Source organism: Syngnathoides biaculeatus, chromosome 22 (genome assembly GCF_019802595.1).
Source record: "Syngnathoides biaculeatus isolate LvHL_M chromosome 22, ASM1980259v1, whole genome shotgun sequence".
NCBI classification, from domain to species: domain Eukaryota; kingdom Metazoa; phylum Chordata; class Actinopteri; order Syngnathiformes; family Syngnathidae; genus Syngnathoides; species Syngnathoides biaculeatus.
In genome coordinates, this window is record NC_084661.1 from 18,594,513 (window position 1) to 18,622,186 (window position 27,674).

Here is a 27,674-nt window from a genome sequence, read left to right on the forward strand (position 1 = left end):
ACGGAGCATTTGAACAGATTGACAGCCGCGTGAGCCAATGGGAAGCCGTGAAACGTTGGCAGGGACCAATAAGAGCGCGGAGGGTCGTTAGCGCTCGTAAAGGAGTAGTAACAGCCCGAGCAGGTAGGGAACAATTTTATTTGCTTTTTTTTTTTTCCTTTCTTTCTTTTTTTTTTGCCAGAACTCGACCAACTCCGCTCTCGCGAAGACCCAAAGACACATTTGCTAGCCACTTTAATTGTGTGCTCGGAGCGAGGCTGACATTTTTAACTGACTTTTCAATCGGGAATTCGTGACAATTGGCTGCGGGCTAGCTTAGTAGCATTCGCGTTAGCTTCGCCGCTAGACTCTTCAACGCTTGACGAAAATATCAAATTATGAAAAAAATATTAGCAAACGCGTCCGCTGTGCAAGAAGTCCTGCCTTCCACTTACAGGAGCTTGTCACTACCCAACGGTGACACGAATGTACACGGGGACAACTTTTTTTTTTTTTTTTTTTTTTTTTCCCTCACGTCGCTTTTCGGCACTGGGTTAGCATCGGGCAGCGCGGAACGCTAGTGGCGTGCGCTGCCGGCTGGCAGTGTGGAGGTTCTGAGTTCGAGTCTCGGCCGCTGTTCTCCCCTCGTCACAAAACCATGTTGGCGTTGTATCTTCATTGCAGATTGAAAAAAAAAAAAATGGTGAAATGTGTGTCTATGCGGTCCCCTCTGGGTGTATTGAAGACATTTGGATTTTAGCTCCAAAGATGAACATGACATAAAAATTCAGAGTTTATTCACAGCACGATGTTAAATGAGGACACCGACTTTTCAAGTGAGCAAAAAGTACTGGAACGGGCATCTTTTCACATTTCTCTGTTGCGTTTTTCATTTGAAATGCTTTCCAGACGTTCTTGTTTCTGAGGCTTTTTCCTCCTCCTCCTTCTTCTTCTTCTTGGTCTTCTTTTGCTTTGGGCTTGTCCCGTACGGGGTCGCCACAGCGTGTCGCCCTTTTTCCATCCAAGCTTATCTCGTGCATGTTCCTCTGTCCTCTTTTCTTTGGTCTTTCTCTCTTTTGCCTGGCAGCACCCTTCCACCAATGTCGTCGCTTTCTCGGTCTCTCCTCTCCCAAGAACATGCATTCATCGGACACTCAAAATTGCCCGTAGGTGCCAACGTGAGTGCCACTGTCTTGTCTGTCTCTGTGTGCCCTGCGATTAACCGGCGACCGGTTCAGGGCGTACGCTGGCGCCTGCCCGTCGACGGCTGAGATAGGCTCCCGCACTCCTGCGACCCTTGTGAGGATAAGCGGCTGCGGAAATGGACGGAAGACTTCTCCTGATCATTTTGAATGCGGTTTTCTGTAAATTTCCAGACCAAATGTTTTTCCAGGCTTCGGAATGGCATCACGAGTGGCAGCTTCAATAAAGACGAGCGGTCCCGTCCCGGCGCCGGCCCAAGTCGTGACGTGACCTCCGCCGTGCTCCTTTCTCCCGACTTTGGCCTTGCCGCCATTTTGCTCCAGGTTCCTCTCGGTCCGGAAAACGTTTGCGGCTCTTCGCAAACTGCCATCTGGCCTTGTGATTCGTGTGGCCGACGTTTCTGTTTGTTTTTCCCAGGAAGCGTTCCTTTCGACGCTATTGCCGTCAAAGCGGCGACCGCTTTCGTCAGCCCGAGGGCTTGTCGCCCCCATTTCCGCACGGTTTCCATATTACGCTGTGAAAACATAATTGTTGGTGCGGCCGACACTCCTCGTCAGACAACAATTTGAGGAGCGATTTTTGTGGAAATTGAAATCCCAAAGGCTTTCAACTTTTTCTATTGGCTGCAAGCGGTCCTGTTGCGGGTGTCGCCCAAGATTGGTCGCGGTTACCCGCCACTTTAATGATGTTGAATTTGCGTGAATGTCGCCTTAATGCCGTCGCCTTAATAACGCAACGTTTCTCTCCCTTCAGGTGGCGCGGGGGTTGCTCTTTGAGACTTCTCCGTCAAGACTTTTGAAGTCTGCCAAGATTTCACCCGACCGCCAAGCATGGACTCCGAGGTACGTTTTGCTGCTGTTCCGCTGTCGGCAACGGGAAGCTTGGTGGTCTCGCCCGAGGGGGTGTCAGTCATTCAACTGCCTTAGCTACCCTGAGGAAAAGCACGAGACGCGCCGCATGCTTGCTACTAGCGACCCGCTGCGTTCAGAGTGGGTTCACGATGCATTTTCTTTGATTCATAACATTTCTGCTCAAAAGTCCGATTCATCATAATTATTGTGGCGAGGCAGTTGAGCTGTGTTACGCGCGAAGGCTTCTCTTTACTTCACATGACTGACGCTTTAAAAAGTGCCGCGGTCGGTCCGTTGAATCCCGCGGACGTCCTCTCTCGCGATTGGTCCATTTTGGCCACACGCAGCGATGAGCTCCTCGCGGTTCCTCCCGGCTCCACGTTCGCCCTTCCTGATTGACTTGACAGCGTCAACGTATCGTCTGGTCACCTCGCTCCATTTGGTCCTCGTTCTGGAAAGGAAAGTCAAAACGGCCACAAAATTCTGAGGAAACTCCGCCCCGTAGATCCCAGCCAATAGCTTTGGGATGCGCTCGAGTACGAAGGCAAACTGCACGCGAGCTACTTGCGGTGACGCCGCACAATCGTCATGCGCTGTGCTCGCTGCTTTTTGTATTTTATCAGGCGCAATTTGTCGAGCCGCTGCGTCACAATCATTTCCACACGCTGAACGCGCAGTCGCTTCATTGGCTGTCATGGATAAGCTCCTCCCTCCTCAGTCCTGATCAGCAGAACATTGAGCCGTCACTTCTGTAACACTGATTTTGGCTATTAAAAAAAAAAAAAAAAAAAAAAATCCAGTGTCCGACATTACCGGCGTGTCACATCGAACGGCTGCTCGGTGCGCCCCGTTTGACTCCCCGGCCGGCCGCTTCGCCTCGCGGGCAGAAGTCGTCTTTTCGCCCGGTATCAATGGATTAAAGTCACCGATGGTCGCCACACGCTAGCCGATAAAGGTTCTTCACTTCTTCGCGCGCTTCTGACAAAAGTGTCACAAAGAGGGGAGGCAAAGCAAAGACGTGTACTAGTTCCAGGCAATTTCAAAAGATCCAAATCATTGATTTGGTGATGTCACGCGGGTGTGGTAGTAGCACGTTTTCATGGAGGGTAACCAAATTTGAATAAGAATATAGCAGGCTAATTAAAATGGTCAAGAAAGTGCACCGCATTATCTACATCGGGACAGTGGCTTGTCAAGGCGTCACCTTTACCCACACCTTCATGCACTGATGGATGGGGAATATCTTGCTTCTCCCTGTGGTCTATTTTGTCCTTTTCCTTTTGTTGCTGTAGTAAAGTGCCGACATCTCAAGGTGTGTTTGAGTCCATGAACGAAGCAGCCAAACTAAGTATTTTTTGTAAAGTTAAAAAAAAAAAAAAAAAAAAAACCCCCCCCCCCAAAAAAAAAAGACCTTTGAAGCCTTTGTGTCGTTTTTTTCTGGCGCCCCAAACGGCGGGCCGCGGTATTGCCCGCGTTCTCCCGCCCGCCCGCTGGCAGCAGTCGGCGCATGCGCACTCTGGCGCTCGTGTGTTTGTCAGCTCAAAGCCGAGCGAGCAGCGGGCCGCCATTTTCTCAGCGTCTCTCCCTAAAAGCCGAGAAAAAGACGAGCGTCCAACGGGCGTCCGGACAGCGTTGCGCCCGTCGCGAGTCGGGAATTTCGCCGAGCGTCGCCGCGAGATGCTCTCCACTTGACCCGCTCGGGTCCCCGGGAGGACTTGTTCGACGGCCTTGTGCTGAAATTGGCGAGCAAGGTGTAGCTCGTTGATTCGTCCATTGCCTCAATCCGGAACGAAGCCGAGTGGCCCCCGTCAGGCGGGCCCCCGGTTGTATTTTGCGGAGAAATTAATGGCCTAGGAGTTGGTTCCAGCCGCTTTTTTTTTTTTTTTTTTTTTTTTTTGGCCCTTCCCCCCCCCCCAGCCCCCTCACCCTTCTCTCCCCCCCTCACACGGCCCCCCCTCACCCAGGCGGCGGAGTGCAGCAGGGAATTGTTCGCCGAATTCCCTCGGATAGTGCGAGCTTGTCACGTGGTAGGTTCCTCCTTTTTTCTTTGTTAGCCGCAGCTAGCTCGGCGGTGTTCGTCTTCCTGCTTGCCTGGCGTCCGTCTGCCCGCCCGCCTGCCTCCTCCCAACTTGTCCGCGCTTTCATGCTCCCACAACCGCCTCGCGCGTTCGTAACGCCAGTACCGATGGGCCGAACCCTAACCCGTCGCCTTGCATAATGAGCCCCGCTCGCCCTCGTCCTCGCGCCCGCGGATGTGGAGCCGCGGAACGACGGAACGTTTGTCACTATTCACGAGAGGGTCGTCGGAACGATGCCGACGGTGGGTTTGCGACGGCTTCGGGGGCTTCTTTGCTCGGGTTTGTTGCATCAGCAGCAGCAGCAGCAGCAACAACGCGGCGAGCGGGGCTAACGTTAGCAGGAGCCTCCGTGACATTTGTCGTTGTCGTGCGTTTTGTAAACACCGGCAAGACGTTTGGAGGTTTCCACGTCGCTCGGCCCGCACCGAACGCAGCAGCAGCAGCACCAAGACGAGCGTGTTTGTGTGCTGAAAGGCAGATTACATAATGCGCGTTTCGGAAGTACCAACATGGCGTAAGTGAGCGAGCGGCGCCCACTGGAAGCAAAGTGCGGCGACTGCGCGGCGTGACGGTGTGACACTTGGCGTGGATGTGTTCATCACGGAGCCCACCTTTCAACTCCTTTGACACCATCTCCTTCGCGTCCACGTTGGGGACGAGACGCGATGACGTCACGGGGCCTCAATCCTCCCCGTTGAGCAGGCCGGCCTGCTCCTTTTTCCTTCTGCCTGCTTTATGTGGCCATCTCGATCCAGGAAGCGTCAAATGAGTCCTTGAAGTTGCAAGTGTCCTTTTCCACTCCTCCTGAAGACAAATCCGACCCGCGGTGTGGCCAGCACCTCAAATTCATCCGCAGTTGACTGAAGAACATAAGCTACTGTGTTGTTCTTTTCACCAATAATGTTTATTTTTTGGTCATTGCGTGGTTCAGCTTTTGAAGGCGGGCGACGTCCCGGTCATTTTGCCGCGTCAACTTGGAGAACCCCACCCTTGAAATTCCAGCTCTTCTCAGCGGCGGAACGGTGGACATATTTGATCTGAAAATTGAAAGTAACAAATGAAACCAAAGGGGCCAGGAGATATATTGTCGTGCTGGTGTGGAAGTGGCCCCTTCAACCAGGTTTGCCATTTTGCTTGACTGGCGTTTACCGGAAAAATTCTAGCGCTTTGGGAGCCTGGAAGGAGAAAATGATTGTCAGCGCAGGTACTGCATTCCCAATCGTTCGCTCATTCCTTATTCCCTAATTGATAAATGTTTTATGGAACTGTTTAGGTCCCCTTAATTGAAGTCCCCAATCCAACCAGAATCAGCATATTGTAGAAAAGTTGCTAACCTGTAAAAATTTACACCCTGATCAATTTGTCTGAATTTCCCGAAATGGGTCAACATTACTGTACGGAGAGTCCTAATTAATAAATTATGGTTTTGGTATTTTGATGTTTTGACTATATTAATCTTGTAATGGTGGAAACGGTTGTTGCCTAAATCAAAATATCAGTATGATATTTTGTTGTGGATTAATTCACTTTTACCAATGCAACTTAAAAACATCAAATCAGGTTAATCGAATCTCAAATGTCAAAATTAAAACGGCACCACCCCCACCCCCCCCAAAAAAAAAAAACCCCAAAACATTGCTGATAGATTCAATTGGATAGTGCTCGGACTCGTGCTATAAATCATAATTTGAACGTTTGTGCCCTTTTGATCCGCTTGCGTGTTCTCTCCTCGGCTGAAGGACGCTTTTGACCGAAAACCGTTCGCGTATTGACCTTGTGTGTGTGTGTGTGTGTGTGTGTGTGCGTGTGTGTGTGCGCCTCTCTCGTACCCAGGCTGTCCTCTGGGGGGGCGGTAAGCGGTGGGTGTGGAGCAGGCCGCCGTGCCAGTCCCTCTGCACTGCATGGCTGCGATGGCGCCCGCTCTTACCGACGCCCCAGCCGAAGCTCACCACATCCGCTTCAAACTGGCTGCCCCGTCATCGAGCTTGTCGCCAGCCAGCACCGAGAACCATCCCGACGCCAGCAACATCCTCATCCACGGCAGCGCCCCCCCCAAGTGTAAGGTGGCCCCCGAAGACTCGTGTACTCTCGATTTGTGCGGCGGAGACCAGGATCAGCAGCAGCAGCAGCCGCCGCCGCCCTCCCAAGGCGACTCCCTGGGGAAGCTCCAGCCCCTGGTCGCCTCGTACCTTTGCTCCGATGTGACCCCCGTTCCCTCCACTAAAGAGTCCATCACGCTCCAAGGGGTCCTCATCAAACAGTCGGTCTTGAAAAGTCACAGAATCCTCAACGGCGGTGACTTCCTGTTGCGGAAGCGGCACACCATCGAACTTTCTGGAGGCCAACTCAAAAGCCTCATGAGCGGCGGCGCCAACGGCGGCGGCCAGCCGGTGGTACCAGTCAATGGCCTGGCCAAGAAGCTGGCCGCAGTGCCTGGTTCCGGCTGCGCCATGGCGGCGCTGAACGGGGATAGGCCTCCGGCGCACTCGCACGCTCTGGAGACGCCGGCGCCCGTTGCTGCCAGAGGAGCCCTTAACTGCAAGCATTCCCCGGGACTTTGTCCAAATTCGCAACTGTCGCCGCGATCCCCCTGTTCCCACGGTAACCAGGACCCCGGTGCCGAGTGCGCAAAATCGGCGGCGCGGTCGCACGCTACTGACCGCGAGAGGCCGGGGTGCAGCCAGGCCGGCGCGTCGTCTTCGGACGCCGTCGACGCTCGCGTGGGGGAGCGCGCGCGCCTCAACGGCAGCCGGCAGGTGGAGATCGAAGGCCGCCTGAGGCGCTTGCGTAAGCGCCTGCAGGTGGTCCAGGCCAAGCAGGTGGAGCGCCACGTTCAGCAGCAGCTGGGCGGATTCTTGGACTCGGCCGTGAGCCGCCTGTTGGCCGGGGGCCGCAAGGACCACGCCGGCCCAGCTGCGCCTTGGAGGACGGGGCGCCACTTGAGCGCCAACAGCAGAGACGGCCTGGGACGCTTCCTGAAGAGCGGCACCGTGCCTTTGGAACTGGAGAGGTTGTACCTCAGCGGCTCGGCCAACCTGCGCTCTGTGGAAAAAGCCTTTGACTCGGATGTGACGGAGAGCAGCTCCGGGGGAGATTCCGATCTCGAAGAGGAGGAGCTGAGCAGGGTGGACGTCGAGCAGCGCCACGTCAAAATGTGAGTGGTCCATCGGGGAGGGATGATGATGATGATGATAACAACAACAACAACCCTGACACCGGATGATTGGGGGGTGGGGAAAGCTTTACAAATCAGTAGTCACGGAGATCCAGGATTTAGTTGAGTTTCAAATATTAAAACACATTTGCCGTTAAATACTGACAAAGTAGAACTACAATTTGAAATGTAGAGAAGTTTTTAAAATAACTAAAGTGGAGCAAATGAGTATAGTAGTGTGACGTTTGAGAAGATTCCTGATTCATCAGAATAGAGAGGCTAAAAGGTGAATTTGAATGTGGAATGTAAAAGGGGGGCGGCTGCAGAACAAACCCCTTTTAATAATATATATGTAACTATCCCTCCTTTGAAATCATAGTTCTTTAAGACAAACTGTAAGCTCGGTGTAATTTGGCGCATGAACTTGCACATCGGCGCACTTTAACGTGTCAAAAAGTCGTGTAGTCGACATCGCGGGGTGTTCGATGTGTCGGTCGCAAAGGCAGCAATTGTAGAAGGCGCGACGACGACAGAAAATCCACCTCTTGGCTTGACCGTTGCGTCACACACGTGCACTGAAAGGTAACTGCAGCTGTGCAAAGATGGCTAAGTATGTCGGAACTAGCCTTGCAATTGTTTTTTTTTCTATCTCTGGGTGGTTTCTCTTAAGAGGGTATAAAAAAATGAGTGGGGAACTGGACCAAGTAGGAAGTGAAATTTACCAGTCATACGGAATTGCACCTTAACCGATGACCATTCGGAAGTGCCTTAAGGCGGCCCGTCAGCAGCTCCCCTCCGTGGCTCATTCGCTTCATTGGAGTAAAACTCGGATCATGACAAAAAAATGTTGATTGGCAGCTTGAAAAGTAGATCTTGGGGCAAAAAAGTGTGGGCACCCCTGTCTGAAGGCCTCTTTATACACCCACATTGCATCAGGTGACCTCCGCGCGACACCTTTGCGTAACTTGCCGCCCATACGTCAAAAAAAAAAGAGAAAGCCGTGGAATTCATCTGTCGTGTTTGGTATGTTATGGTGGTGTTGTGTTGACGTACTCGGCGTTCCTCCCTGACCCACAATATCGCCTATGTTGTCGCCGCCTTGATCAATTTTGCGCTTTAATTGAACGGATTGTGGTCATTTAGGTCGGTTTGTTCTAGCAGACTCTCCTCCACGCTCGCCGTTTGTGTTTTGTTCCTCGTTATGGAAAGGAAAGTGAAAACCGTCTACCGGAAATAACCCCAAAATGCAGCGGAAACGCCACCTTGTGGTGTCTTAGCCAATCCCAGCCATAGTGACACCTGTGACCTGGAAAAGAACTGCAGCACATTTTCAAAATTGCACAACTGAGTTGTGCCCGAGTATAAAGGCAAACTTTAAAGAGGCTTTTACAGTCACCCACATTTATTTCATGAGCAATATGTTCTGGCGACCAAATCTTTTCACTAACTGAACTAAACCGAATCTGTTTATGAAATGATTTGTTGTTTTCGCCTGGGAGCAGAAACGGAGCCGTTGAAGAGTTTTGTCACTTTTGAATCTCCGACCGATGAGCAGCCCCCGCCGGGCAGCGCTCTGCGGCGACTGAAGTGAACGGGGTGCTTTGTTGGGTGAGCGGGGCCAGCTTTCGCTAGCAGCACTTTCTTCAAGCTAATTGTGGAGTCAGTCAATCCAAACCCAATTCCAATAAAATTGTTACATTTAAACAACTAAAAACAGAAGACCCGCTGCAGACTTGTTTACGAGTAATAAGCCAGGCCAAGTGGTCGAGAACTTGCGGAGAGAGAAAGATGAGTAGGTGAGGATTTAGCTGCAGTTGCCGCACATCTTTTCATTAGGAAAGTTTTTTTTTTTTTTTTGTTTACCTCTTAAGGAGAGTTTTCCTGGTGTTAAACACTCGATGCGTTGTGGGTTGATTATTCATACGGAGTGTGAGAAATCAATCGATCAGGGAGGTTACGGATGGACTCACTTCAGTAATATTTACCATAAGTGAAAAGTCAACTTAAGTCTGAGCTGTTTGAACGTGGTCCATGGCTGACGTCACGTAAGAAAAGATTTCTGGCTCGCCACATCAAATTTCCTGTGGGGGGGGGGGGGGGGGGGCATTTTCATCCGTGCTCGTCACTCACGTTCACATTTCCGTGCACACTTTTGTGGACCACAATCGGCGGTGTGCTTGTTTGTGAACTTACTGTATTGTGCTGGCGTGTCAAGTTCACGCAAAGTTGCTGATTTCATGTGATTTTTAGCAGGACTAATATTTCAATTATTGCTTCATTGTGATGACGTGATTCAGTGACTTTGCTTTGGTTAGGCTAATGCTTTTTTTGTGCTGTGGATAAGTGATGCAGCTGGCAAAAGTAACTTAAAAAGTTACTTTTTTTCTGACTTAGTTACTTTGCTGATTATTTCATTTCAAGTTAGTTACTTTTAAGACCAATTCAGTAGTAACTACGGCAACACTTGAGTGGCATTTTGTTGAGATGGGAGGAATTGCAAGGTGAACGTCCAACCTCTGGCACGTAAACAACACGTGGCTGCACACTTAATGAGTGAAAAGATGGCTGTAAAGGTGTTCTTGTACATAAAAATTGGAATAATCTCATCGTTAATTATGGTGGTTTGTGATAATCCTGTCCTATATGCAAGGGCATTATTGAGCGGCCTGTAATTAGCTTTTTATACCGGTTGGCGTAATTCGCCGAGCCGATCGGCGATGTAATCGATAGTCTCCGCAAAAGAGTCTTTCTCCGGATGGTGGACTATTTAGTAGCTTCAGACTCAAAGGGATAGGATGGCAATAAAAGAAATATCAATTGAAGTTTGGATGTTAAATATACTTGTGGGGGTGGTAGAGTCTCCAAATTTGATGGGTTTTGTTTTCCTTTCGGCCTGTCCCATTGGGGCTACGGCCCACGCGGCGTCTCTCCCCCCCCCCCCGCGCTAACCTTGCTGCAGGACTACAAGATGGTCGCTGTACAGGCCACTATAGCATTCAGTAGTTTGGAGCCACGGTGTGTCCCAGATGGCCGTCTTCAGCGACGAGGTTTTTAGTTTTTGGTTCGTCCGTGACAAAGCGGCTCATTAGCAATGAATGGCGCCCGACTTGTAGCTTCAAGGAAAGGTTTAGCAATTTTGTCACGTGTTTGGACTGGCTGGGTGGGGGCGACGACGACGACGACTACAAAAAGTGGAGGCCTGCTTGTTTTACATCCGTCGGGCATGGTTGCGAGAGCCCGTTGGAAACATCTGGATGTGTTCAGCTGACTTCTCAGTTCCTCAACACACTTGTTATATAACTCCACCCCCACCCTCCTATTTATGTAATGACTGCTGCAGTTCTTTCCTGCCCACACCCTGTTGGCACGCCTCGGTCCCGTCCGGACTCTTGCGTACCGTTCACTCGGCATCTCGGGGCACGAGTGTTTACGTTCCGTACAGTTTGGGAATTGTCAAACCGGGAAAGTTTCCTTGGGAATTAAAGGGACAAGATGGCTGAAGGGGAAGCAAACTCATTTCCAAAATTGAAGCTTTACGGAGAGGGAAGAAGTAGTAATAGTAAGTGTCGCCTTTCGGAGGTTGATGTGAACAAAAATTGGAGCTATTTTTATCATGGAAATTTAAAAAAACTTAACTAATTGACCTTGAGTTGCGTCAATTTTGTAATGATTCACAATTTCATTTCATGTTATTTGTTGTTCATGAATGTGTGCAGTTGGTTTGTATCAGAGGAGCGGGCAGAGTTGGAGACGGCTCGCTCCTCAAGTTTAAAACAAAAACAACAACAAAAAATTGTCGTGAAGTTTTGGGCTCGCCTCCCCATTTTTTTTACGTCATTTTTTTGACTGTGTGAGACTTCACCCTTGTGATACTGACAAGACCAATGGTGCGAGCTCACCTATACAAGATGGTGACGATGATATTCTTTTTTTTTTTTTTTTTTTTTTGTGTGTGCGTGTGTCTTATCAGATGGAAGCGTGCGGAGAGTCGCTACACTCTGGAGAGGGCGGCCATCATCAGTCACTGGAACTGGCTGCAGGCGCACATCTCGGACTTGGAGTACCGCATCCGACAGCAGACTGACATCTTCAGGCAGATCCGAGCCAGCAAGGTCGGTCTTCCGCACGATTCCCGAAACATCGGGTCGGATCGGCCTTTGCTGAAATTTCCCAATCCGCACAAAACGAAGCGAGTGAATTGAGTCTGACCTTTTTTGTATTTGTCCAACTGATGAATGTGCGTCGTCTGTGAGGAAAAGGGGAGTTGAACTCGTGTCTCCTCTTGAATTTGATCTCGCCTTGACCCTATAGCACTTTTCACAAAGGTTTAGACAAGCTGCTGTTAAGGTTCGGAGGTTTGACTTTTCCAAAAGGTCCAAAGGTTAACTAACAAAGTATCAAAGCGGACGGCCTCGGAACTGTTCGCGGGCCGAAACCCTGTTGGGAATTTTGCTGCTCGGCTCTTCGTTGTTATGCAAAAAAAAAAAAAGTACTTAAGCGTTGTGGAGTTTACACAAGGTCAGAAGCATTTTAAAGGCCGACGTGGCAATAATGGTTTTTGCGAGGAAGGGACGTGCGCCGCCGGCCGCGCTGACAGAGACCACTCCGTCATGTCCGCAGGGATCCGTGGAGCTGGGAGGGCTCGGTCCTCAAGAATCCAAGACGGAACCTGCTAGCACTCAGGTAACGTCGCTTCGGCGTTCTTCGCGTCCGGCGGCAAAACCTGCGGGTGCTGAGGCAAAACAACGGCATTGTGGATTTTATTCATGCCACTGCTACAAGAATATTCGAGCATAATAATTCAAATATGAACTGTTTAAAAAAAAAAAAAAAGGCGCTGTAAACATTGGCATTGAAATAAAGCAAAACACATTATTCATGCTTGCAGCTTAAGTTTTATTCAGAAAGACCCCAAAACAGAAACAAAAAATGTACATCTGAAACATCCAAAATGATTACCAAGCTGGAGAACGAGTGAATGGTTTAAAAAAAAAAAAAAAAAAAGTGTTTGTGAAATCGGGCTTCACAATGTTGAAGAATTTAGCCTGCAGATGCCGCAAGTATGGCACTGAGACCCTTTTGCAAATATCTCAGGCATTGTAAATCAAAAACACGGAAGCGGCACGGCCTCAGCGGTCCGTCTGGACGCTTTTCCCTCCTTTGAAATGGAGCGGCACATCTCGCTTCTGTGGCCGCTTAAGCGTGTGCCCAAAACAGCCGCGGCAACACGTTTTTTTTCTTCCCTCTCCTCACTCCCGCGACGTCCGTCGGGCGGCTCTGAGGCTGACTGCCGTCACGCTATTTTCCCGGACCTCCGGCGGCTACTCTGACCGCTTTGGGGCCGGCGCAGGGTCACGGGGAGGCGGATTCCGTTCAGCCGCCGACTCGTGGTGGCAGCCCGCTAGAGATGTAGCCCAAATAACGCAAATACACATTCCACTTGCATGCCGTATTGGCAGAAGTGGGTAAAGGATGTGCAATACCGCCAATTGGCCACTGTGTGGCATAAGGGTGATATAGTTGAGGGTGTTTTTGAGTTATTTTAAAGCCTCTCTCACAAACTCAGGAAGGTTTTGGTGAAAGAATGACAAACCAAGTTTCAACAATTTCAGTGCAAAATTGTTCTCGGCCGTTGCCTGTTTTCACTACTCATCTTAAGAAAAGACGACATATTTTCATTTTGGGGCTTTGAAAGTAGAAGATGAACGACACCACCAAGATTAAACTGGTTGTATGTGTGTTCTCCCCCCGTTTTCAATTTGTGCGCTCGTCCACAAGTTCACTCCACAAACTCTCCCGTGCTCATGTTAGCGATTGTCGTTTGAATTTTATTACAGGATGGGTCTTGGGAGCGCGTGGACCATATCGCTGCAGAACCTCGGAAAGCTCAAAACGGGCAGCCAGTCAACGGCGTTCTCGGCAGGTACGGATGATGATGAAGATGATGAAGATTATGGTGGCGGTGATGAGAAAATGTGGACCTGGCAGGGTGGCGGAGTGCGTTGACGCCAAGCATCAGCAGACGGCGGACAGCACGTGCGTGGCGGCGCGGACGCGGCCTCTGATTGGCTGGCGGCGGCGGAGACTCATCCAGCCCAACACAGTGGCCAACCTGACCGGAAAAGTAACACGCACGCACGATACGGTGGGCTGGTGCCTTTAGATAGGAGGGACCCCGCCCGCCTTTGGAGTTTGTTTCCCCAATTTTATTCAATGTCGCTTAGGTTGGGAATGTTGTGAACATCTGTTCCAAATTAGAGACTTCAAAGTCTTTCTTGGCATCCCCGGCCGAAATTTACTCTCAAATGAAAAAGTATGTCGCAAACATTGCTTTGGCTTGCTAAAAAGTCGACCTGGCTCCATGGTACGCGTGTCAACGCCTGTTGGAACAAACTGGAGAAATAACTCTTTAATACTCACAGGGATATATTTTCATTTGTCTGCATGCCGCCCCCTGGTGGCCAAGCCGGGCCTACCAGAAGGAGCTGCACAGTGGCCGTTCAAGTAAAGCAAAACGTGACAAAAACTTTCAATATGTGACATTTTGATCAAATGCAATAATAGTTACGATGAATTTTGCTTTTTGGCCCCGGAGGGGGGGGGGGGGGGGGGGCGCCGCGGGGATTTCAGCCTTTCGCGTTCCGACGCCATTTCAATGGCGCAGCGCAAATTGTGTCCGCGTGTGACCCGTGTACACGTTGTGTTCCGCCAGGCCGGTCGAAGCGGCTGCGTCCCGCGCCCGTGCCGCGTCAACCCCGGCTGCGTGATGTGCGAGGGTCGGCCCGCCCCCAGGGAGGACCCCCAGTTCCAGCTGCCGCTCCTGGAGCGCTTGTCCAGACTGGATCTGGCCGTCCACCCCATCCTGTCCTTCGCCGACGGTCTGTCTTGTCTCTGTGGTTTCGGGACAAAAAAAAAAAAAAAAAAAAAAGCTCCATCTGGGTTGTTTTGACACGTTGCTTGTACTTTGAGGCCAGTTGAAACCCAGGAATTCAAAAAGTTTCGAGCTAAATGGCCCAAAGTGTCAAGTTACACAACTATAGCTTGTTGTAGAGTCTATACTTTTGAGCGTAGTTTGGACTCTGGGAGATTGAATTTTGCTGGGTGTGATTCTCTTTTTGACCGTGTGTGTGCGCAGACGTGGGCGTGGGTCTTCGCGTCCAGCAGGCCATGAAGAGCTGCTGGAGCGCTCGGTCGCTGGAGCGGACCAAACCCCTCAAGAAGTTCTCGCTCAAACATAAGCTGTCCTCATCCAAAGAGAAGCACAAGTTCGCCAGCTCGCTCATGGCAGTCAGTAAGTGGGCAAGCGTGCACGCGGGACTAATTAATAGTTATGATTTCAATATTCAGTAATATTGAAATAAGTCATTCGGAAAGGGGGGGGGGGTTAGTCGCAGCCCTCCAGTGCACACCAGCGAAGATGCGGTGGCAAATTTCTCTGAATGAAAGGCAAATTCCCTTTCCAGGGTTGGGCCACTATAAGAGTCGAGCAGATAAGTCGCGGACGCCGGAGGGCGCCTGCAAGACGGAGCGACTGCACGCCGTCTCCACGGCGCCCGGCCCGTACGACAGGAACTTTAGCCGCAAAAGATTACGAGAGCCCTCGTTGGACAGGAGTGACTGTGAGTCGCTCAGCCCGTCATCGATCTATCGAATGCGAAAGCGACGCTTTAACGTGTCCGCTCGTGTCGCCGCAGGCTCTCCGAAATTCTTCATGGACTCCGGCGGCGTGGCTCCGTGTCCTTCGCTGTCCGGCGTCCACAGCCCCGTCGCGCGACAGCTGTCCGCGTCCTCAGACAACGCCGCGCCGGTAAGTCCGAGCGTTTTGCAACTTTCCTGTGTTGTTGTTGTTCTAATTAACGTCCGTGCACGCGCGCCAGTTGCAGCCCGTCAAGAGGCGGCGCGGCGAAAGCTCCTTCGACATCAACAACATCGTCATTCCCATGTCTGTGGCCGCCACCACGCGGGTGGAGAAGCTGCAGTACAAGGAGATCCTCACGCCCAGGTAACCCCCAACGCCCGCCCGCTGCACGCCAATGACGGTGACTTTTGTTTATGTATTGATTTATTTTCCACACAGCTGGCGAGCCGTGGACGTCTTGTCTCAGCCCGTCGCGCAGGACGAGAACCAGCGGGAGGTGAGTTTTCACACCCGCCAGCTCGTGGTACTCTTTCTACTATTATTGTTATTATTTTACTTGCATACATGCATGTCTATTTTGTTCAGGAATGTTTTTGCTTGAAAACGGCCTGCTCTTTTTCAAAATGTCTTTTCTACGCACGTTTCTGAAGAAAGCCACTTCCAGCAACAAACGGATGACTTGTGTTGAGTTACAGCAATTGAGAGGAGAAAAAAAAAAAAAAAAAAAAAGGAAACCGAAGGGGGCAAGATGAAGTTCAGTGAAATGAAGCAATTCTGCAGAAGAATCTCTTCTGTTTTGCTTCGTCCAGCAAACTTTTCGAAGCGCGTTGAATAGATGAAATGCGGCTTCCGCACACACGCCGGCGTGTCCTTGCCTATTTCCCGGGAGGAGGACGCGCGTCCGTGGCCTGACACGGCCGCCTTGCCGTCGGTCGCTCACGCGGGTTCCGCTCGGCCGATGACCGAGCCCGTTTTGTTTTGTCTCGTTTGGAGGTGGAGGACTTGTCGGACGCCGCCTTCGCCCAGCTCCATCAGCCGTACGAGGACCAGGAGCGTTCGCGCTGGACCTGGATGGCGCTGGCGCCGGCCAAGCGACGGGGCAGCAGGTAACCCACCCCCCGCGCGCCGTCTCGTCCCCCGGGCGGTCCTGACGCCGCTCTCTCGTCTCCGCCAGGTCGTACAAGTCCTTGGACGGGCGCAGCACGCCGCTGTTGTGCGGCACCAACCCCCCGACGCCCCAGCCGGCGTCGCCCGAGCACGGCCACTACCCGCTGCTGCACGACTACGGGCACGTAGCGTCGCCCGCGAGCCCCCCCAGCCCCGACACGCCCTGCTCCCGCGACTCTCACCGCCTGGTGTCCAGCGAGGACACCAGATGCTCCACCCCCGACTTGGCCTTCGAGGAGAGGGTACGCCGCCTTCCGTGTCTCCGGGGAATTAGAATTTGGGCTTGTAACTAACGTTGAGTATTTTGGGGATGAATTCACGACGGCTGCGGGAGCCTCTCCCAGCTTAACCTTTTGGTCGAGAGGCCCCGAACTGGTCGGCGGTCGGTCACGTCTTGCTTAGAGTTGCCAAGACAGCAATTAATGGACGGACTTTTTGTGGCTTTTTTTTTTTTTTTTTTTGTCACTTGCTGTGTTGTGAGAGTTTCCACCTGTAAAGACTTTGCTTGAAAAATGTCAAAACGTGTTTGAGAGAACGCAAAAACCACAAACTTTTTGTTGGCGCCTCGCCAGCCGTATCTCGTTCAAGGTACGCCAACGCCCTCTCCTGTAGTCATCACGAGCCACTTATTGTCACCATGGTAACAAAAGTATCTGGTTGAATTTGAGTTGGCAAGATAAAGCCTGAGGATTGTAAAAAAAAAAAAAAAAAAAAAAAATCTAGCAGTACTCTGATGTGGTGTAATCCTGAGGGAGCAAATTTGTCTTGTCTGATCTGCACGTGATGCGTCGTCTCTCCCGTTTTTTTTTTTTGGACCATCGTATCTACAGTTCAACGTCAAAAGATGTGTGAGAATGCTAAAAAATAAACTCTTCAGTATTTCAATATTTTTGGCACCACGGTGATGCAGCATAACTGTCTTTTGCCGCATCATTGATGGTTGGGCGAATTATGACAAGGGAGCCGATCGGCGTAAAATATTCCAGATTGATTGGCCGACGCCCCCGGTCAAATCGGCGTCAAGTCTAGTTTGCGTCGCTTTCTTGGAAAATGGAAAAAAAGAGAAAACGCAAAATGATTCATAGGCAGTTGCAAATGTGGCAAAACGCCCCGCCCCCCGCTTGACGCCATCCGTGTGCCGTCTTTTCCAGACCGTGGCGCCGTGGGAGCGGCGAAACTTCCCGCTGGCCGAAGACCCCGCGCCGGAGCCCGAGGCGGAGCGCGCGAGGCCGGGGGCGCGGAGCCCGTCGGGACGCCCCCCCGACTCGGATGACGGTGAGCCGAGCTGTTGCCACGACGATGGCGACTGCAAATCGCCCTGAGCGGACTTGTGCCCTTCCTGTTGTTTGATATTCAAACATCAGTCAATTATTTCACAGTTTTTAGTGAACACGACGCAACATGTTACAAGTTGGACTCGTGTAATAGGCTGGGCGTGTCCGGGGGGGGGGGGGGGGTCAGCGGCGTTTGTTCCACGGCTCGTAGCGCACATGTAGCGACGCCCGCATACCACGTGGCCAAAGGGTGTTTTTCTATCCTTTTTAGTTTGCTTGTAATTCCCATGTACATTTTAGTGGAGTGACAAATAAGAAAAGACGGGAAAAAGTCTGACACCCCCCGCCCCCTTCCCATCCACATAAACAGGTACATTTTGTGTGTGGACCCCCCCGGAGCAGAGCACTTGACTTTGGTTGCTTTCATTTTCCATTCCTGACACGTTCGTATGTTGTGTGTTCAAGCGTGCAGTTGTCCGTCTTTGACTTGTGAAGCATTCCTACTGCCCCCCAAAAAAAAATGCCCTCGCGGGGGCCGCACTAGTCCGAGGAGGCGTTCACTTTGCGGGGATGCGATGCGGCGGTCGACCCCCCCCCCACCCCCACCCCCCTTCACATCTCCTTCCGGCCATCCGTCAACTTGATTACTATGCAAGATGAAAAGTACAAAAAAAAAAAAAAAAAACCAGGAATCCATAGTTTTGCTTTTTTTTTTTTTTTTTTTTTTTTTTGGGCCATAGCCAATCACTGTCCTCTCCAGTAGTGATGTCACATGTTGATGTACGTGTTTCATCGTTGCAGCAGTTCTTGCTATTCTTTGCTTTTTGTAAATAGTTGCATTAAAACATTTGTGTTCAACTTAAATTCTTTTTCTCTTCTTCTTCGTCCTCCAAACTTTTCACTTCTTTTTTGGAATTCTTTGTTGGGGCTCAGTTTGGGTGAAGTGAATTTAAATCTGCCGCACTTTTGATGTAGCGTAAGTGGAGGCGCCCTCTGGTGGCTGTATGGACACTGTACAGTTAGCAATAGAAGGGGGGGGGGGGAAATGGCATTTGTCAGTCGTTTGACTTTCTTTGGAAATGGAGTGATAAATACTAGGAGAAGAAGATGCACCGAATGTCATTGGGGGGGGTTGGTTTAAGCGTTGCACGCCGGCCCCTGTCATGCTGGCATCAAGTTAAAAAAGGGAAAATGTTCTGGGAAGGGTAGCGTACGAGCGACTTGTTTCCTTTGCCCCCCACCCCAACTTGTCTTTTCCAAGTTTCGGTTCTGAATTCCACACGTGGGTCGCTCAATTAGTGCGACTTCATTTACTGAAATTTCCGTCCAGTATCTTACGTGGCTTCTCCAGTTCTACGCAGTACCGGGTGCCGGGTTGCGGCTAACGTGATCTTCCCGCCATCAGCGAACAGCGAGGCCAGATCGTCGGGGGCGTGGGCCGGTCCGCCACGGGAAAATCGATGAATATTGTAATGTCTTGAAAAATCTTTCTGCTCATTGTTAACTTTTCCCCTCCCCATCAGTGGGTCAAGCCGCTTTCCACAAAAGGCCCATCTTTGCGAAAAACGCAACTTGACGACTTTGGGGACGTGGACGTCGTTTATTGTCAAACACAAACATACGTTAAATGCACAACAACAACACGTTAGCGCCACTGTACAGCGAGTGTCGGTTACTATGGAAACTGGCTGACGGGGCTCGTCGTCATCTTCGAGTGAAACGATGGCAGTTAGCATGCACCTCGGATGCGCTAACAACAGAAAAAAGGGAGACGAGCTCAGTCGGCTCGCTTCCGTTTGGCGCTGCTGCATGCGGGAAGTGACGGAACAGCAAAAACGGGGTTTGTTTTGTTTTTTTTTCTGCCCCCCCCCCCCCCCAAATGGGAGTACAAACTGGGAAACCGACAATGAATACTGGAGATGATCCACAGATGAAAAGGAGGTGGGGGGGGGGCGTCAATACTGCTGGGAATCCCGACCGTCGCTCGTCGTCTTGCGCTCGTTTGGCCCCCAGCGTTTAAAAAGACGGTCCCGGTCCCACACGCCACGACTGTGACTGCCCCTTAGCAACGTTTGCAAAGAAAGTGAGAAGCACCAAGACCAGCGGGCCGCTTTTTGTTTTGATCGGAGCTTCTGTTGTGCCGACCGGCGGAGATACACGTCTTCAATATTGGATCAAAATGGGAAATGTGCAGCCGGTTGAATTGTGACGTCAACAGAATGCAGCCAATCAAAAACCTCCGTGGGAAAAACATTGGTGCTGGGGGGGGGCTCAGAAAGAAGATTTGAAAAATGTTTGCGTGCGCACCAGACCGAGCCGTGGGCACAACAACAAAAGTGTCGAGCGGGCAGTCCGCGGAGCCAAAGCAAGAAGTTGAAGCGGGAGTGGGAGTCGAACGCCGTCTGTGACACAAATGGAATTAATGTTGACCCCAGGAAAAAAAAACAGCGCAGCGGGAAGGAAGGGCTTGACCCGACCGGGGTAACGAAACGCGGCCCCAAAAAAAGGTCGGTGAGAAGCGAGACGAGGGAAGGCCAACGCGGCGTGATGAGCGGGCGAGTCGGGGGCGGGGGCCGGGGCCGGACCGGGGGTTTCCCCGTCCTCACAGCCCCTGCCGGGCCAGCGAGGCGCTGACCCGGTCGGCCAGCGTGGACAGCTGCGGCGGGTCGGCCATGTTGAGGCTGCCGGACGAAGACACCGCGCTGAGCTGGCGGGTGGGCGAATCCTCCAAGGAGACGATCTCGGCGCCGTGGTCCGTGCGCGCCTTGGCGCTCTCGCGGAAGTTCAGCTTGTGGCTCTCGATCTGAAAAGACGACAAATGGATCACGACTCAAAAGTCGGACGTTCGATTCCCGACGACTACAAAATGATTTTCGCCAGCCATCTTAGGCTCGAATTTGGTCTGCGATATGAAAAATTCCCTTTGTTGCCGTCACGTCGATTTTTTTTTTTTTTTTTTTTTTAACGGAGGGGCCTGCGAAAGCTACAAAAAAAAAAGGTCCCTTCGTAGCGATTGAAGCGTCGCGAACGCTTTTGCAAATTTGGTTGGACTTTGGATTCAAAACAACCAGGTTTTGATATCGTGGAGCCACCGAAGATGGCGGATGAAGACCACCAAAACCACACACCGGTACTTACTGCCTTCCTCCGCGTTGGCGGGCGGGCGCGCGCGAGCGGAGGGGGAGGGGGAGGGCGGCGGCGGCCGAGGCCGAGGGGCTCCGCTCGCCTTCCTTCCCTTTCGCTCGCTTCGTCGGGCGGGGGAGGGGCGAGAGATGACGCATGCAACAAAAAGTCAACAGAAAGGAAAGCAAAATCAAAACAAGGAATGACGACGATGACGACGACGACGAGCAAAGAAGCGCGGGGGGGGGGGGGGGGCAACCGTGGCGGGTCGACGATTCGCCCGCCCTCCAAATCCTCCTCCTCTTTCTTGACCATCAGTTACAAGTGGTCAACATTTTCGTTTGCCAGTACTATGATTATCGTTGTTTCAGTTCATCTGGATTATTTTCACGTGACGTCGTCATAATCTAGGAGCCCCTAAAGGGACATGATGGGGGGGGGGGGGGCAAAAAATGTGGTTACTCATTGTAACGAGTAACCGACTCACGAGCAAGTTAAGTCACTCGTTACGATGAAAGGGCCTGAATAAGGAAAAAGGCTCTTTTTGTACATGCATTGGACTTGTTACTCATTACAACGAGAAACACGTTATTATTATGATTGTTATGAGTTTTTTCAATGTCCCTTTAGGGGCCCCGTAATAATCGCTTTGCGTCATTGCAACTTTTTGACTATCGTTCTTCCAATAAAGCGAGTACAGCAGCAATCCACGGATGAGGTCATTTTTACTTTATGAGCAATTTCATTTTGCCAATTTGTTCTACTATTATTACAGAGTCATCAAATTTGATGTTGCGCCATCATCTTTCTCCTTGAGTTTTTTTCCGATGAAATGGTCCAATATCCTCATTATGAATTTGGAATGTTCCACCCGAAGTATTTGTCTCTCGTCCGGCTGCTTTTATTTCAAAACCGGATCATAATTGACGGGCTGTCGTCAAGTTTTCTGCGGCTCTTTGACGTTCGGTACCTTCTTGTGTCCGCCTCCCGGGACGTGGTTGATGTTGCCAAGCGAGCCCACCTTGGACTGAACTTTGAACTCCAGCTTTTCGTTTTTGATCTCCACGTTGCCGCCACCTGGCGGACACGACAAGAACAAGAAGAAGGATGAGCTCGCCAGAGGGGGGGGGGGGACGCTTCCGACGTCACCTGGCTTGTGGTGGATGTTGTCTTTGGAGCCGCATTTGGCCGACACGCTGCTCAGGTCCACTTTTTTGTGGACGATTTGGACCTGACGGGAAAGAACAGGACAAATTAATTTTGTCACCCTTCAAAAAGCAAAGCTCGCAATGGCCGCCCGGACGGCCCGTCTTTCCCGTCGCTCCGCTGGAGGACGGCCCGTTTGAAAAGTCCGTCGCGCCGCACGCTCGTTAGTCGTCGCGCGACTGACACACAAGGAAGAGTTTGCGCTCGAAGCGCAGGCCGGTCGATGTCTTGTGGAGGTGGGGGGGGCTCTGCAGCAGCCAATCAGCAGTGAGCTACTCACATTGCCGCCACCGGGGACGTGTTTAATATTATCTTTGGAACCGCAGCGGGAGTGCACGTTGCTCAAGTCCAACTTCTTGTCCACAATCTCAACCTGGAAGTCAACACGGCAGAGACGCCAGTTACCGGGCAGAAAATGCCCCCCCCCACCCCCCCCCAACCCTCACCGAGAAGGCGGACCGCAGCGGTCACGCAAATCGCCCCCTCCCCCTCCCCCGCCGCCACCTCACCTTGCCCCCGCCCGGGGTGTGCTTCAGGTTGTCTTTGGATCCGCAGCGGGATTGGACGCCCGTCAGGTCCAGTTTCTTGTCCAGGATTTGAACCTGCACGACAACGACAAGGAGAAATGACAAACTGGAGCTGCTGTGACAATAAAGTCGAAGAAGTAACGCCTTCTTCTTCTGTGGAATCACAGTCCAATCGTGAAGGTGCAAATCCATCTTGCACGTGTCTCTCAGCACTTTATTGGCCGTCAACCATTTACCGTTCTGCGGCAAATGATGCCAAAATACAGCTGGACCAATACGACCATCTCAAAATGAAATCGCTTTTGGATTCAGCACAGCGACGCGGAGCCGATCCATGACGTCATTACGGGTCGGCGAATTACGACGGCGGAAAAAACGCCAATTATCGTCAGATTCCGACGGAGCCTCGAAAATCTACACGCGCGTCTTACGTTGCCGCCGCCGGGGATGTGTTTGATGTTGGCCTTGGAGCCGCACTTGGACTGAACGTTGCTGTAGTCCACCTTCTGGTCCAGGATCTGCACCTGCAAAGGAAGGAGCACCTCAACGGCAGCGCAGAAGTAGCCCCCTACCCCACCCCACCCCCCGTCCCGCCCCGCCCCGCCCGCGTCGCTTACGTTTCCGCCGCCCGGCTGGTGCTTGAGGTTTTTGGTGGATCCGATCTTGGGCTTGACGGTCTTCAGGTCGGGCATGGGTGCGGCGGCGGCGGCCAGGGGGGCCGGCGGGCGGGTCTTCAGGGAGCCGGGCGACTTCGGGGAGCTTCGGACCACGGCCACCTTCTTCACCTTGTGGGCGTCGCCCGCCGCCTTGCCGGAGGGCGACTTGGGCGTCCCGGGGCTGCTCTGGCCGCTCGTCGCATCTGGAAGGTTAGCGGGCGGCGGTCACGTCACGTGTTTTGGAAGCGGGCGTGGCCGCGGTCCACCGGGCGTACCTGGCTGAGCTCTGGCGGCGGGCGTTTCGCCGGCGGGGGGTTGAGACATCTGCGGCGACAAACAAAGGAGGCGCTCTGATCGGAGGATGAGCGTGCGCGTCACAACGTGGCCGCTGACGGTCGCCTACCTTCTCTGCGGCGCCGTTGTCCATCTTGGAGGCGTGAGCTGCGAAACAGAACGCGGGTCGGGGTCAGGAAACGGTCAGCAGAAGGCCGTTACGACTTCTCGGTTTGCCGCCTAGCAAAATGCTCCACCCCGAATCGTTTGTCGTGAAGGGTTTGAAACGGAAACGTCAACATTTTTCCATTTTGCAACGTGACGCCGTCTGAAGCGAGTGAAGAGCTCGTCCCCGGCAGAGGTGCGCAGGACAGCCCAAATGCTGCCGATGAGCCAAATTGCCAACAGATGAGCAAAAGAAGCCAAAGACCCGTCCCGTGGCGCTTAAGAGCCGCGGGTGGGGAGACCCGATGGCGGCGCGCCGGCGTGGCTGGCGGGGGGAAACCCGAGGAGCCGTCACCTGTGACTTTGGCGTGTCCCGTCGGGACGCCGTTCTCGTGCTTGGCGGCGGCCGGGTAGCCGTTATCGGCGGTGGCGCCGTAGTCCGTGCTGGCGACGGCGGTGCTGCGGTGGGGTGTCGGGGGGGGGGGGGGGGGGGCACACAGGAGACGGGAGGTCAGGAAGGGTCGCAAATGCAAACTGACACCCCGTGAGTCAGCTTACGGCCCCAAAATAGACAAAATGCGCCGTTGACGAAGCTGACCGGGCAGGTCCGAAGCTGAGAAGGGGGCACCGTCAATCCTTTTCCCAGACCCCCAAAACACGCCACCGTGTGTGACGTTATGCAAGTGCACACCAATCGCATCAAATGGGCATTTTTTTCCTCCTCCAGTCGCGTCGGCAGCTCTGCCGCGCTCGCCTCGGCCACCCGGCGGCAGTAGAGAGCCCATGGAGAGAAATACCGGAACGCGAGCGCGTCACCTTCCACGCGGAGGATAAAGAAGAGACGAGCGAATGCTGTTGTCTCGCGTTGCTTTCGGCGTTAAAGTACGGCAGCCCAGATGCAGAGAAGCGTCAAGCTAGCTAGCGGGCGGAAAGACGCAAAGCGTGATCATTTATTACGCTGTCAGCTTCTGACGAATTATTGACAATTGCCGCCCGTCGACAAGTCGACCGCGCTCATATCTCAAGTTTGGGCTCCCAAGTCAAAGCAACTGACTCGTATCTCCGCTTTGACTCGACTTCAGCGGTTCTCGACCGGCGTCACCTGCATTGTGGCAAAGTTGCGGCACTTGACCCGCTTCAAATAGTTTCTTATCTCCACGAAGGATGCTTGGAGTTCCCGCAAGCTGAGCGAGAAGTTCAGCGCTCGGCACGGTCAAGATGGCTTCCAGCGGCGCCCGCTGCCCGACTCGCAACTAACAAGCCAACTCTGCCGATGATGTCATCGTTTCAGCAACGGCGGCCTTCATTCAGCGGGGGACAAAAGCGCCGTTGAGGCCACCCCGCAAAGCGAATCGCTGAAGAAAAAAACGGGCCGTCGCCCTCCGAGATGCTTGGAATCAACGACTCGGTGAACCCATCGGGATGGGGGGGGGGGGGGCACTGCCACCCCTCCCCTTTTGTGCTCCATTGAGCCTGACCCACGCCGAAGGGCCGATTAGCAATTAGCAGCCACCGCAAATGTGAGCACACCACAAACACTCACCTTGACGCTAGGTGGTCATTTTTCTTGCCGGCGGTACGCGCTGATACGCCAACGCTAGCGCCACCTGTGGACCACCCTGCGCTAACTGACGCTGAGCTATCCGCTGGCGCCGCCACGCCAAAAGCGAGCGTCGCACGTGCGCAAACATCCTTGAGGACGCAATTTGTTTACTTTGAGGTTGTTGGTTTTTTTTTTGGTTTTGTCCGGCCCTTCTCGATGGCATCCACGCAGTTCACGCAACGTTTTTCAGTTGGCGATCAACTTTCAAACTTTTCAGATACGAAATTTGGGCTTGAATTTAACAACCAGATGTAGTAAAGTGTCGGCCTGGCAGCTCCGGGGACCCGGGTTCCATCCCGGCCCCGCCTGCGTGGAGTTTGTATGTTCTCACCGTGCCCGCGTGGCTTTTCTCCGGGTGGGCACTCCGGTTTCCTCCCACGTTCCAAAAACACGCAACGTTAATTGGACACTCGAAATTGCCCCCCAGGTGTGATTGTGAGTGCCACTGTTTGTCTCAACGTGCCCCCGCGATTGGCTGGCGACCAGTCGAGGGTGTACCCGTCGACAGCCGGGATAGGCTGCGGCGCTCGCTCCCCGTGGCCCTCGTGAGGATAAGCGGCAAAGAAAATGGATGAATGAATGTAGCGCCCCCCCCACCCCCACCCCCACCCCAGCCGGCACCGAATTGTCATAGTCGTGAGGACAAAGAGCGGACTAGTGCACGCTTGCGTCTTAACGTGGCTTTGCCATATTAAAATGATGATGATGATGACGACGATGACGATGAGGAAGACGCTCGCTCTATAGATATGTTGACGACCCAATTAGTTTTGTTTTTTGTTTTTCTTTTCCCACAACATGCAAAGAATTGTAGGATAAAGCAGCGCGCGCTCTCGTGACACAATGAGCCGTGTGCGCGCGCGTCGTCGTCGTCGGGCGAACCTGCTCGAAGGATACGCGTGCACGCGCCGAACGACGCCCGTTTCGACCCCAAAACAAGCAAACGCGCGCATTTGCGGGGCTTCGTGCGTGCGCGACACGTCTGTGCACGCGCGCGGGCCTGACCTCAGACGAGGCACGCGCGCGCTGCGGCGGCGGCGGAGGAGGGTTTCGGGTCGGTTATTGGCTTGCGGCTTTCGGAACCGGACGGATTTCCATCGGGTCGGCCCTTACCTGGCTGCTGTTCGAGACGGTTCGCTCTCCCCTCGGTCGGCTGGCGCAAGCGCACGCGCGGCTCCTCCTCGCTGTGCTCGCGCACGCCGCTGGGGGGCGCGCGCCCGCCTTTTTATTTTTTCATTTTTGGGACATTTCAAATGCAAACTTTATTGTTTTCAGCTTTTCCTTCATCGTCGAATGACTATTTTTTTACGTTATTATCATTTGTGCGTGTGAGGTTTTGGGGGCACAGTTTCCAGCTCAGAAGATGATTATTGATGCTATATTGAAGGCATGTGATTTTAATACCCACAATCCTTTGTGATTCTATTCCCACCCTCACCCTCACCCACACAGTCGACATGGCCGCCAGGGGGTCTTTTATTTTTATATTTTTTCCAAATGTTGTCGCTCTAATTCACTCGGACGAAGATTTCGACAACAAGTCCGGTCGGTCCGTGACCCATTCGGTCGGAGCTGTCCGGCTGATCCATCGAAGGAAGTCGACGGCCAAGACCTCCCGTCCCGAAGCCCGAATACCGTAACAGGGTTCTCGGTTTGTGGTGGTGGTGGTGGTGGTGGGGGGGGGGGGGGGGGGCGGGAGGGGAGGGTTGTCGGTCGGTTCAGCGTCTGAGCTCCTCCTCCTCCGGACACACAGAGTCGAGATGTCGCCACCTGCTGGAGAAAAGTGAAACTGCACCACGTGCTCTCCCGCTCGGTCCCAGCTGCGGCAGCGCGGGCGCGTGCGGGCGACGGCGGCGCGCACGCTCGGCGATGGGCGGGGCTGCGGGACGGCGCGCGCCCCCACTCCCGCCTGACGACGAGTGCACGCGGACGCGCACGCTCCCGCGCCCACCGGGACGGACGGACGAACTGCGGCGGCTGCCGTCGCGGTCCTCGTCAACATGGCCGCCGAGCGAGTTCCCGGCCGGCTTTCAGTAAGTCTTCGTTTCCTCGTGGGACGCTTTCACGCAACTTTGTGCGCCTGCATGACAAAACTTGCTGACATTTTGGTCGGACTCCCACGTTTACCCTCTGCGTGACGTCAGCCGGACATCCCTGTTGTGGCCTCCCCAAAAACTGGACCCTCTAACACGCACAGGGACCCCCCCCCCCCCCAGACGCCACACGTGCAGCACGGACTCAACGAACGCAGTCGATGTGCACACCTGACGGCAGAAGAATTCGCACACCACACACACATTTGGAACCAACAAACACACTAAAAGAACATCTCACACTCACATATTCATCTATTGATGCAAATATTGAAGTTAGTGTGCGTGTACCTTAGTGCGACTAGTCGACAGAAGACTGGATCCGACGCAGACGGCTGACGGGTGTCTCGTCTTTCAGATAAATAACCTATCCGTGGCCCAGCGCCAGACGCCAGACAGCCCCAATCTGCGTCCGTGCCAGTACCCCCAGTATACCGGCGGGACCTGGAGGGCCTCACGGTACAGAGAAAGAGAAGGTCATCCGGAGAAAACTGAAAGTTTTCAGGGGGCACCTGATAAGGAGCGGCGTAGCGGTCAGTTCCCAATCCCGGTCTGCGGGGCCTGGCAGGTGGGGGGTCTCCGGCCAGTCCCAGACGGAGAGCAGACTTGCGGGGAGCCCAGCCGCCTCGGATCTCTCGGCACGACGACGGAACAGAAGCGGGCGGAGCGGAGAAGGAGAGAGC

General features: G+C 53.0%; 2 protein-coding genes across 6 annotated transcripts; one reads left to right on the plus strand and one right to left on the minus strand.

Moving 5' to 3' along the window:
• Positions 1-37: 37 nt before the first annotated feature.
• Positions 38-18,010, plus strand: LOC133496068 (KAT8 regulatory NSL complex subunit 1-like). 5 transcript variants are annotated; one of them, XM_061811247.1, is made up of 16 exons: positions 38-123; positions 1,936-2,024; positions 5,945-7,265; positions 11,236-11,377; positions 11,886-11,948; positions 13,103-13,188; positions 13,254-13,410; positions 13,978-14,143; positions 14,401-14,556; positions 14,729-14,884; positions 14,960-15,072; positions 15,143-15,267; positions 15,343-15,400; positions 15,898-16,010; positions 16,079-16,313; positions 17,223-18,010. In XM_061811247.1, the coding sequence occupies exons 3-16, from the start codon at positions 6,013-6,015 to the stop codon at positions 17,391-17,393; spliced, it is 2,994 nt and encodes a 997-aa protein (XP_061667231.1). In that variant the 5' UTR covers positions 38-123; positions 1,936-2,024; positions 5,945-6,012; the 3' UTR covers positions 17,394-18,010. The 5 variants fall into 5 exon arrangements, with proteins under 5 accessions (XP_061667231.1, XP_061667230.1, XP_061667233.1 ...); XM_061811246.1 differs by lacking the exons at positions 38-123; positions 1,936-2,024 and adding an exon at positions 3,927-4,060; XM_061811249.1 differs by lacking the exons at positions 38-123; positions 1,936-2,024 and adding an exon at positions 3,927-4,060 and having other exon boundaries at positions 13,254-13,389.
• Positions 18,011-19,810: 1,800 nt separating this feature from the next.
• On the minus strand, positions 19,811-26,357 carry LOC133496019 (microtubule-associated protein tau-like). The gene is made up of 12 exons (XM_061811127.1): positions 26,337-26,357; positions 26,012-26,082; positions 23,651-23,754; positions 23,261-23,298; positions 23,133-23,181; positions 22,819-23,060; positions 22,633-22,725; positions 22,184-22,276; positions 21,955-22,047; positions 21,618-21,699; positions 21,439-21,545; positions 19,811-20,148 (listed from the first exon to the last, which is right to left on the minus strand). Exons 1-12 carry the CDS (start codon positions 26,355-26,357, stop codon positions 19,948-19,950), a joined length of 1,194 nt encoding a protein of 397 aa, XP_061667111.1. The 3' UTR covers positions 19,811-19,947.
• Positions 26,358-27,674: the final 1,317 nt, after the last annotated feature.